The sequence below is a fragment of the Heterodontus francisci genome, chromosome 15 (assembly GCF_036365525.1).
Source record: "Heterodontus francisci isolate sHetFra1 chromosome 15, sHetFra1.hap1, whole genome shotgun sequence".
NCBI lineage: Eukaryota > Metazoa > Chordata > Chondrichthyes > Heterodontiformes > Heterodontidae > Heterodontus > Heterodontus francisci.
The window spans coordinates 94525381-94537689 of NC_090385.1; the positions used below are offsets into that span (position 1 = coordinate 94525381).

At 44.2% G+C, this 12309-nt stretch overlaps 1 protein-coding gene across 1 annotated transcript in view; it reads right to left on the minus strand.

Annotated features, from left to right (window-relative positions):
* Window positions 1-12309, minus strand: part of stk26 (serine/threonine protein kinase 26) — a 121548-nt gene that overhangs the window by 3981 nt on the left and 105258 nt on the right. Inside the window, exons 7-10 of the mRNA XM_068047868.1 lie at window positions 12142-12290; window positions 6900-6999; window positions 6069-6131; window positions 5831-5967 (exon numbers count right to left, since the gene is read on the minus strand). Of these exons, the coding sequence (XP_067903969.1) occupies window positions 5831-5967; window positions 6069-6131; window positions 6900-6999; window positions 12142-12290 (449 nt within the window). The remainder of the gene's footprint in view (window positions 1-5830; window positions 5968-6068; window positions 6132-6899; window positions 7000-12141; window positions 12291-12309) is intronic.

Genomic DNA, 12309 nt, shown 5'->3' on the forward strand with positions numbered 1-12309 from the left:
AGAAAACAGTCTCAACGTCTCTAATCTATCCATGTAACTGAAATACCTTATCCCTGGAACAATTCTCATGAATCTTTTCTATGCTCCCTCTAATGCCTTCACAAGTTTCCCAAAGAATGACGTCCAGAACTGGACACAATACTCCAGTTAAGGCTGAACCAGTATTCTATACATGTTTAACATAACCTCCTTGTTTTGTACTCTATGTCTGTATTAATGAAGCCTCGGATGCTCTATGCTCTAATATGTGCTCTCTCAACTTGTCCTGCCACCTTCAATGATTTATGCACATATACACCCAGGTCCCTCTGCTCCTGCACTCCCTTTAGAATTGTACCCTTTATTTTATATTGTCTCTCTGCGCTCTTGCCACCAAAATGAACAGTTCACACTTCTCTGTATTAAATTTCATCTGCCACTAGTTCACCCATTCCCCCAACCTATGTATGTTTGAAGGTGTACACTATCTTCCTCACAGTTCACAATATTTGAGAGTTTCATATCATTTGCAAATTTTGAATTGGTGCCCTGTACACCAAGGTCTAGGTCATTAATATATATCAGGAACGACGAGAGTCTCAACACTGACCCTTGGGGAACTCCACTACAAACCTTCCTCCAGCTGGAAAAACATCCATTAACCACTACTCTCTGTTTCCTGTCACTCAGCCAATTTCGAATCCATGTTGCTATTGTCCCTTTTATTCCATGAGCTATAACTTTGCTCATCAAGTCTATTGTGCGACACTTTATCAAATGCTTTTTGGAAGTCCATGTACACACATCAACAGCATTACCCTGATCAACTCTGTTACCTCATCAAAAAACTCCAGCAAGTTAGCTAAAGACAATTTGCCCATCACAAATCCGTGCTGGCTTACCCTAATTAACCCACATTTTCCCAAGCAACTTTTACTTTTCTCCCGAATTATCGTTTCTAGAAGCTTCCTCACCACGGAGGTTAAACTGACTGGCCTGTAGTTGTTGGGCTTATCTTTCCACCCTTTTTTGAACAAAGGTGTAACATTCACAATTCTCCAGTCCTCTGACACCATCTCTGACCCTAAGGAAGACTGGAAACTTATGGCCAATGCCTCTGCAATTTTCACTCACATTTCCCTCAGTTTTCTTGAATGCATCGCATCTGGTCCTGGTGCTTATCAACTTTGAGTACAGACAGCCTATCCAATACCTCCTCCTTATCAATTTGAAAGCCTTCAAGTGTCTGAATTACCTCCTCTTTCACCATGACCTGCACAGCATCTTCTTCCTTGGTAAAGACAGATGCAAAATATTCATTTACTACCTCAGCTATGCCCCCTGCCTCCATGTGTAAATCCCCTTTTTGGTCCCTAATCAGCCCCACTCCTTTTACCACCCTTTTATTATTAATATGCCTATAGAAGACTTTTGGATTCCCTTTTATACTAGCTGCCAGTCTCTTTTCATACTCTCTCTTTGCTTCTCTTATTTTCACTTCCCCTCTGAATCTCCTGTATTCAGCCTGGTTCTCGGTTGTATTATCCACCTGACATCTGCCAAAAGCACCCTTTTTCTTCTTGATCTTAATCTCTATCTCTTTTGTCATCCAGGGAGCTCTGAATTTGTTTGCCCTACGTTTCCCCTTCGTGGGAATATAGCTTGACTGCGTCCCAACTATCTTGTCTTTAAAGGCAGCCCATTGTTCAGTTACCGTTTTGCCTGCCAACCTTTGATTTCAATTTATCTGGACTACATCAATTCTTAACCCATTAAAGTTGGCTTTCCCCCAGTTAATTATACTTACTCTGGATTGTTCCTTGTCCTTTTCCATAGTCAACCTGAACCTTATGATACAATGATAACTTTCTCCTAATTGTTCCCTTACCCACCTCATTCCCAAGAACCAAGTCCAGCAGTACCTCTTTCTCATTGGAATGGAAATATACTGCTATAGAAAATAATCCTTAATACACTCTAGGAACTCTTGCCTGTCGTTGTCTTTTTACACTACTATTATCCCAGTCTCTACTCGGATTCAAAACTATTCACATTGAAGGTAAAAGTGACATTTTACGAAGAATAACAACTTCTCTGCACCCTCAGTAAATTTGAATTCATCCAAAACTCTGCTGCCAGTTTCTTACTCGCACCAAGACCTGTCCATCCATCACCCTTGTGCCCACTGACCTGCAGTGGCTCACAGTTCAGCAACGGCTCGATTTTAAAATTCTCATCCTTGTTTTCAAATGCTTCCATGGTTTGCACCTCCCTATCTCTGTAACCTCCTACAACTCTCAGACATCTGTGCTTCTCCAATTCTGGCCTCTTGAGCACTTCCAGTTTTAACTGCTGCACCATGCCTTCAGCTGCCTAGGCCCCAAATTCTGAAATTCCCTCTCTAAACCTGTCCAACACTCAATCTCTCTCTTCTCCTTTAAGTCACTCCTTACCTTAAACTCACCTCCTTAACCAAGTTTTTGACTGCCTGTTGTAATATCTCTTAATGTGACTGTCAAATTTTGTCTGACAACATTCATGTGAAGCATCTTGGGACATTCTACTATTCTACATTAAAGGTGCTATATAAGTGTTTTCTGTTTGTTATTGTTGGTTAGCTCTCCACTTCACTGGGGGTGTGGTGTAGTGATTATGTTACTGGACTAGTAAACCGGGACTTGCGAGTTCAAATTTGATACTTTTAATTGTTTTTTGTTTAAATCAGGAAGCATAAATCTGGCATCAGTAAAAGTGACCATGAAGCTGTTGGACTGTTGTTATTACCCAGCTGGTTCACTAACACCCTTTAAGAGAAGGAAACCTGTTGTCCATACCTATCTGTCAATTTGGTTGACTCTTTACTGCCCTCTGAAGTGGTCCAGTAAGCCTCTCAGCTGTATCCAAGGCAACTAGGGCAATGGGTAATAAATGCTATCCTGGCCTGCAACACTCACATCCCAAGAATGAATATAAAAGTATATAAACTTTCAGGTACTTTGTGCACCGATACCAGTTAGGTACGATTGTGACACTCAAAGACACAATTAAATGAGGGGAAGGCAGTACATTGTATGAGGCGGTTTCTGGGCAGATAGCTTGGAGACCAAAGTCTCCCCCCTCCCCCACGCCCCCCCCCCCCCCTCTCCCCCACTGATGCTGCTGCACTTTTTCTACTTATCTTTGTGCAGTCTAAGATGGCAAATAATGATGATTCAACACAACATCCTTCAGAAGGAAACATCAGTTGTAAAATTATAGAAACCCCATTTTATCAGATTATCTGGCGGTTGTGGGTGATTCATGACTCTAAACAGTCACTTCCTGCTCTGTAGCAGCACTGTTATTGGATGGGTTTTTCATGAGAACATTTTCAAAAGCTCATTAAACACTGAAGGCATTTGAAAACTTTGGATTCTGCCCTTGGAAAATAGTGAATTAGTGAAAGGATTCACATGCTGATTAATAGGCTGACAGATGATAGGGGGTGATTGGTCAGACCTATATGACCGGCTCTTTTTATGAGCTCACAAAACCCAATGAGGGAGGGTCAGCCACATCCACCGCAGTATCCTGCTGGATGTCAATCCAGAATTTTGAGCCGGAGCTCCGGTCTCCACTTGCCAAAAATGTCTGGAGTGGGGTTTCAATCCTGCCCCTTCTCAATCAGGTGGGATCGCTATCACTGAGCCCAAGGCACACTCCTCTTGTGAGGTAATGAGCTATAAATTGGATATTCCTCTTTAGGCTGTGTCTCTCTCTTATATTTTTCCATCATTCCTTTACCTCTCATTGGTTGGGAATAAATTGCCCTGTAATATGGTGAATCCAATGTGAAAAAATGAGTTAGCTACTGCATCTCAAAAACGCCTACCAAATCTTTGCAACACAAGATTTTCGTTACCCCTGGAATGCATTATGATCAGAAAATGGAAAACAAGTAACAGCATTCCCTTCAGATCTCTTCAACTGGGCGAGTCAACAAGATTGGAACACTGGCCATTCCAACCCAGCATGCCTTTCCAGGATTGGCTACAGCCAAGGGGGAGGCAATATTGGGACTGCCGTTCATGGGATTCATGGTGAGCATTGTGCCGTTCAGTGTGAGTCAGCTGGTCACTGGTGGGATCCAATCATGAGGACAACTAGCAGCTTGTTAATCATGACTTGTTCTATGTAGCTATAATTTTGGTAATCTGAATAGAGGAAATGGTCTTTCAACAATGGGGAACTTTCACTGAACCAATTACTGTAAATAACTGCAACAGCAAATACAAAATTTCCATTTATATCACACCTTTCATGACCTCAGGAAGTTCCAAAGCACTTCACAGCCAATGAAGTACTTTCAAAGTGTAGCTACTGCTGTAATTTAAGAATCGCAGCAGCCACTGTGCACACAGGAAGCTCTCACAAACAGCAATGAGAAAATGAGCACATTATCTCTTTTTTGTGATGTTAGTTGAGAGATTAAATATTGTCCAAGGCAACAGGAGAACTCTACTTCAAATAGTGCCATGGGAGCTTTTGCATCCAGCTGAGGGGGCAGATGGGGCCTCGGTCTACCATCTCATTTGAAAAATGACACCCCCAACAGTGCAGCACTCCCTCTGTACTGCCCTGGGACTGTCAGCCTGAATGTGCTCAAGTTCCCGGAGCGAGCCTTGAACCCGTAACCTCCCAACTCAGAGTTGAGAGTGCTCCCACTGAGCCACAGGATTGAAAAGCATATCCTGAATATTCTAAGTGACTGATCATTAGATGCAGTGACTGATAAAACAGGATTCCATTGTGGTCCTAAAGACCCCATAAGAAATACTTGATTAGTAGAATTTAATGAGTGCTAAATATTGTTTAGTTATGAAATTGATCTTCGTTCTCTTTCAGATGTTCAAAATCACTTGAATTTATTTTTGCTGGAGGAGCTCTGTGGCATTGTTCATGCCAATAGGGAAAATCTGCTATTTTGTAAGGACAAGAGCGTTACCTCAAAGATCACAATGTATTATCTTGCTGCTAAGCTGCAGCAATGTTTATTACCCTCGCTTGTCTCTTTAAGGCTGCAAAACTTAATTGTTGTAAATAGGCACATCCCAAGGACCACTGGAGGCTGACTGCACAGCTGCTGCCATGGGATGTTTGTAGATTGGCAGTGACTTGTAAATTCCTGGCTCTGGCTCAGAAAATAAAACAGCAGGAAATTACTGTCTCTATTTTTCCCCCCAAATGTTATTTATTCATCAGGGCATTCCCCAACTGCTTAATTGCAGTTTCACCATGCAACTGAAGCATACATAAACTTTGCATGCCAAATATTTTCAAGATCTGATAGAGTCAGACAAATGCTTCATAAAGATAAAGACTATGAGCATATGAAAAGCATTGAGAATTTTTCCTCTGGTTTTTAATCTGTACAACATAACTTACACTGATATAGCGCCTTTAATGTAGTAAAACACACCAAGCTGCTCCATAGGAGTGTTAGCAAGACAACAGATGATGCAGATCAAAAGAATTGGGATGAGTGACCAAATGCTTGGTCAAAGAATAGGTTTACAAAGGGAATGTACAAGAGGCTAGAGTTGGAGGAACACAAATTTCTCAGAAGACTGTATGGCTGGAGGAGGTTACTGATATAGAAATAACTGCAATTGTTGAAGCTGGGAAATGATTGTAAAAGAAGTGATAGTAATGCCTAACTGAGCTATTTACTAACATGGATTTATTTAGGTTTAGGAAGATTGGATGATAAAGTAATATCAACAGCTAATACAGCTAAATAAAATAATGAAGAACCTCAGATTTATTACTAACAAGGATCAGTGTTTCAAACATTACCCGACAAGTTACTGACCTTTGAAACCTGTCTATTAGTTTCTTTATCATCTTCTCTGTGATGCCTGGGCAGCTTGCTTCCACCATGTTAATGCTTTTTTCAAGTTCATTTATTGCTTCAGTCTTCCCTGCATTGCCTCTTTCCTGTTCCTTAAGCTGGTTCGAGAAAGACACATGGGTTTTAGTTCTGTTCTGAATGTTCTCTCTTGTGAAAACAATGCAATGCCCTTAAAAAAGGGCCTCCACATTTCACCTACCTCAGCAAAGAGAGGAGCAATCACAGTCGATAAACATGCTGATAACTTCTTGAGGTCTTGGTCCTAGAGAATGGAAGAATGCATTGCTTAGATCAGTATGAATATACTGGTAAAGGCATGTCAGTATGAGCCAGTGATTGCAGCGTGCAATCCTTGAGCCAGGAATGAGTAGCGAAATCCTTCTCTATTTCCCCCAACTCCATTCACAATCTATTCACTATTGACAGAAAGTTCTGAATTTGAGTCCCACTCCAGAATAATGAGCACAAAATACTGACCGACACCTCAATGCAGTACTGAGGGAGTGCTGCACTGTCAAGAGGTGCCGTCTTTCAGATGGGATGCTCTCTTAGATGGTGGTAAGAGATCCCACAGCACTATTTAAAGAGCAGCAGTCTTCTAACAGTTTTCTCTCAACCAATTTCACTAAATCAGATTATCTAGTCATTATCATATTGCTGTTGGTGGGAGCTTGCTGTGTGCAAGTTGGCTGCTGCAACAACTCAGTGGCTGTGAAGTGCTTTGGGACGTAAGTTTGTTAACTCAGAAGTCAGAGCGCTACCACTGAGCCACCATCCTGTATCAGCTCCTCACACCCGTCATGAGGTTCTTGGTTTGCTGCGTAAAGGAAGTACAAATAGATTAGATTCACAGCTGCTCATCACCCAAATAAACACATAGCTTAGGACTCAGTAGTTTATCCCCCAAAACTTATTGAGCCAGCCTGTTGTTCTTTTTCAAATTAAATAACCCTACTCCACAAGAATTTAAAAGGAAGTATGAAGAGGAAGGAGTGCCAGGCTGCTCCTTCTGGAAAGCTTAGTTACCTACCGTTCCATTCTGCAGTTTCTTTGGGTCAGGTTTCTTCCTTACTGTGGTGAAGGACCACTCGATGGGCTTTGCATTTTTATTCTCTTTGTCATTACTTCCACTAAAGGAGAAAAGAGAAGGTTTAAGTGTGACAGATTGATTCCCACCTCTGCAGAAGGCTCAATGTTACCTTCTCATTTACAGTGTTGGCAAGCTCTTCAACCATAGAAAGGTCTCACATATGAACTGGATTAACCCTGGTTGACATTGTTCCTGCTCTGCAGCACTGGGATGCAAACTGCAGCAATGCACCATTGCTGCTGCTGAGATCAGTTAACTCAGGCTGGGCTTGAACTCTCCTACTCTGTAAGTAGCAGATATAACCCTCTATTCAAGAAGTGGGGGGGAGGTCAAGGCAGAAAGCAGGTAACTATAGACCAGTGAGCTTGATGTTTGTCATGGGGGAAGGTGTTCGAATCGATTAAGAAGGTTATAGCTCGGGACTTAGAAAAACTCAAGGTAATCGGGAACAGTCAGCATGGTTTTATGAAAGGGAAATCATGTTTAACCAATTTATTGGAGTTCTTTGAAGGACTAATGTGCTGTGGATAAAGGGAAGCCAGTTGAATTTGGATTTTCAGAAGGCATCTGACAAGGTTCCATACAAAAGGTTATTGTGCAAAGTAGGAGCTCATGGTGGAGAGGGGCAAGATATTAGCATGGATAGAAGATTAACTGGCTGGAAGAAAACAGAGAGCATACATAAATGGGTCCTTTTCTTATTGGCAGGATGTGACAAGTGGAGTCCCGCAGGGGTCTGTGCTGGGGCCTCAACATTTTACAATTTATATCAGTGACTTAGATGAGGGGAGCGATGGCATGGTAGCTAAATTTGCAGATGACACAAAGATAGGTAGGAAAGTATGTTGTAAAGAGGACATAAGGAGATTGCAGACCGATATAGATAGGTTGAGTGAGTGGGCAAAAATCAGGCAGATGGAGTAAGTTGTTCACTTTGACAGGAAGAATAAAAAAGCAGAGTATTACTTAAATGGAGAATGATTGCAGAATTCCGGGGTGCAGAGGAATCCAAGTGTTTTAGTGCATGAGTCACACAAAGTTAGTATGCAGGTAGAGCAAGTAATAAAGAAAGCTAATGGAATGCTATCCTTTATTACAAGAAGAATTGAAAATAAAAGTAAGGAAGTTGTGCTTCAATTATACAGGGCATTGGTGAGACCACATCTCAAATACCGTGTGCAGTTTTGGTCTCCTTATTTAAGAAGGATGTAGATGTGCTGGAGGCGGTTCAGAGGAGGTTTACTAGATTGATGCATGGAATGAGCGGGTTGTTTTATGAGGAAAGGTTAGACAGACTGGGCTTGTTTTCACTGGAGTTTAGAAGAGTGAGGGGAGACTTGATTGAAGTACATAAGATCCTGAACGTTCTTGACAAGGTGGATGTAGAAAGGATGTTTTCTCTTGTGGGTGAGTCCAGAACTAGGGGGCACTGTTTTAAAATTAAGGGTCAGCCTTTTAGGGCAGAGATGAGGAGAAATTTTTTCTCTTGAGAGGGTTGCGCAACTTTGGAACACTGTGCCTCAGAAAGTGGTAGAGGTGGAGTCATTGAATATTTTTAAGATGGAGGTAGATAGATTCTTGTTAGGCAAGGGAATCAAAGGTTATCGGGGGTAGATAGGAGTGTGGAATTCGAACACGAACAGATCAGCCATGATCTAATTGAATGGTGAAGCAGGCTCGAGGGGCCGAATGGCCTACTTATGCTCCTAATTTATATGTTCGTATGTATAGATCAGTACTACACAGGGCCATGAATTTATCCAATCAGCCACTGGCACATCCTTCACATTTCATTAATGCCTGGGCCAATGACCTGCCCAGAGACAGGAACATTTCAGTTTGTACTTTGGATAACCTTGCACCACACAATGGACAATGCAACAACATTTGGAACAACGTAAACAAGGAATTTCACAGCAGCCTGCAAGAAGAACTTCTACTTCCATCGCTCTTTATCACATTTTTAAGAACATCGATGAGCCAAGTGCCAGCCATGGCTCAGTGGGTAGCATGCTTGCCTCTGAGTCAGACAGTTGCGCATTCAAGTCCCACTCCAGAGATTTAACCTCCTAATCCAGGCCAACAATTCCCAGCATAATACTGAGGGAATGCTGCACAGTTAAGGGCAGCACAGTGGTGCAGTGGTTAGCACCGCAGCCTCACAGCTCCAGCGACCCGGGTTCGGTTCTGGGTGCTGCCTGTGCGGAGTTTGCAAGTTCTCTCTGTGACCAGGTGGGTTTCCGCCGGGTTTCCTCCCACAACCAAAGACTTGCAGGTTGATGGGTAAATTGGCCATTGTAAATTGCCCCTAGTGTAGATAGGTGGTAGGAGAATGGTAGGGATGTGGTAGGGAATATGTGATTAATGTAGGATTAGTATAAAATGGGTGGTTGTTGGTCGGCACAGACTCGGTGGGCCGAAGGGCCTGTTTCAGCGCTGGATCACTCTTTGAGCCTCTCTATCAGGTGCCGTCTTGCAGACAACAGGTTAAACCGAGAACCTGTCTAACCCCTCAGGTGAACATAAAAGATTGCATGTCAGGATTTTTAAAAAAGCAGTGGAGTACTCCCCGGTGTCCAGACCATCATTTACCCTTCAACCAATGTCAGTGAAGATAGTTCAGCTCCGAGGGCTGCTGCTGCCCCAATATTTGTAGGCAGCTTCTGCAGGTCCCCGATGTAATAGAAATGAGTCATAATTACAGTATGTATGTGTGCAGGTGTGTGTGCGCTGTGGTGTGGTGCGCTGTGGTGTGGTGCGCTGTGGTGCGGTGCGCTGTGGTGCGGTGCGCTGCGGTGCGGTGCGGTGCGGTGCGGTGGGGTGGCGCGTGTGGGTGGCGCGTGTGGGTGGCGCGTGTGGGTGGCGCGTGTGGGTGGCGCGTGTGGGTGGCGCGTGTGGGTGGCGCGTGTGGGCGGCGCGTGTGGGCGGCGCGTGTGGGCGGCGCGTGTGGGCGGCGCGTGTGGGCGGCGCGTGTGGGCGGCGCGTGTGGGCGGCGCGTGTGGGCGGCGCGTGTGGGCGGCGCGTGTGGGCGGCGCGTGTGGGCGGCGCGTGTGGGCGGCGCGTGTGGGCGGCGCGTGTGGGCGGCGCGTGTGGGCGGCGCGTGTGGGCGGCGCGTGTGGGCGGCGCGTGTGGGCGGCGCGTGTGGGCGGCGCGTGTGGGCGGCGCGGTGTGGGCGGCGCGGTGTGGGCGGCGCGGTGTGGGCGGCGCGGTGTGGTGTGGGCGGTGTGGTGTGGGCGGTGTGGTGTGGGCGGTGTGGTGTGGGCGGTGTGGTGTGGGCGGTGTGGTGTGGGCGGTGTGGTGTGGGCGGTGTGGTGTGGGCGGTGTGGTGTGGGCGGTGTGGTGTGGGCGGTGTGGTGTGGGCGGTGTGGTGTGGGCGGTGTGGTGTGGGCGTGTGCGCGTGGTTTTAGGGTTCAGTGACTGAAAGTGACATCAGGTTTGTAGCTGTGGTAGCATTGTGACTTTCCTTACTGAAAATAATACTGTTAATCGACAGCAAATATGCAGATAATATTAGCTAACAGTGCTTCAAGAAGGACAAAAAATGACTTGGTTAGCGACGAATCAGTTTATAAATGTGCAGTGGGCTGGGGCAGAAATCCCAGTTTGCCAGTTAGTTTGTGCAACCAACCACTCAGGACTAACAATATCTTATCACCTAACTCATTCGGAGTGAAAATACATTAACATTCAGTCAGGATTGACAATAACATTGACGTCAGGCACCAAAGTGAAGACAAGGATATCTCCTGGTCCAGTTGGCAAGAGGAAACTTTGAAAACTTCTTTAGGTTATGTCAAAGTTTCTTTTTCAACATGAACATTTCTTGACCTTTCCTTCATACATTAAGATTCCCGAGACCTGGCATCAGCTGGGGATACCCTATATTGGATCCTCTCAAGGATAATTTTATTCATCTTATGGTCCACTGCCAAACTTTGCACACTGTATTTAGATGGCGCTTAACCCCAGTCTTACACAGTAATAATTTGATTTCTCACTGCTAATGTTCAAACTAGTTCTCTGTACAGTAGATTGATGCATTCAAAAAATAAAAAGTAATCATCAAATCCGTTTATCTGATAATTACAATATTCCATTCAGTGCATATTTTGGGTTTTTACATCTAAACCAATAATTTGGCACAATATTCATTATTTGTTCTGCCTTTAACAAGTGAGACTTGCCTTTCTTGAATTCATACCACCCTCCCTTTCCCAAATCCGTACTGCCTACCCTTTCCCAAATCCATACCGCCCACCCTTTCCCGAATCCATGGCATGTGCCCTTTCCTGAATTCCTGTCTCTACCTCCTCTCCCCCACTTAATTAGGTCTGTTTCTTCTGATATTTGCCAACTGAATCCCTTAAATTTAATTGGTGGATCTTCTGTACATTGGATATGAACGCATCTACAGTGTGGTTTCTTGATTCATTTCCAAATAATTTGGTCTTGTTTGCTGCTCTCCAATCCTCAGGAATATGACATTCCCCAGCCACCCTTTCAGTACCTAGTAAAATTGACCATTTATCAGCACTAACAGCTAATCAATCCTGCAAGGCATCACAGTGGAGCCCTGTTCTCACCCACCATCAACACAACAATCCTCATCACATAAAGCTTAAGGCACTGAAGCCAAATGTCACAGGTCTAGCTTAGATGCTCACTTGCTCATGATCTATCCTAGCGGGGCTGGGGGCTGGTTGGCTCTACAATAATGATTCCAACAAACGAGGTAATTTAAAAGAAAATCACTCTCGGGATGTGGCTGTAACTGGCAAGGCCAGCAATAGTTGCTCAATTCTTTTTGCCCTTCAAACTGCCCTTTGTAGCAGTTTGATATAACCGAGCAACTCGCTCGGTCATGTCAGCGGGCAGTAAAGACCCCACCACATTGGGGTGGGACTGGAGAATCATATAGATCAGACCAGGTAAGGACAGCCGGTGCACTTCCCCAAATGGACATGAGTGGATCAACTGGACTTTTACAACAATCCAACAGCTCCACTGCCACTTTTAACGGTATCAGCTTTTTATTTCCAGAATTATTTTTGAACTAAATTCAAATACTCAAACTTAATTGGTGGGATTTGAACTCTGTTCTTTGGACTATCTGCCCAGGTCTCTGGATTACTAATCCAGTAACAGCCGCTACACCTCCTGTGATATATTAAAAAGCACTTACGAATCTGACTCATCTGAACTGGAGTCATCATCACTGTGTCCTTCTGCTTTCCACCTCTTGTACCCATCGATTAGTTCTGTTAGATAAGAGGTCTTCTTGCAGTTTTTCAGGATGAACTTATGTTTCAGCAGCTCCTTGGCTGTTGGACGCTGAGCAAATATGGAAAGA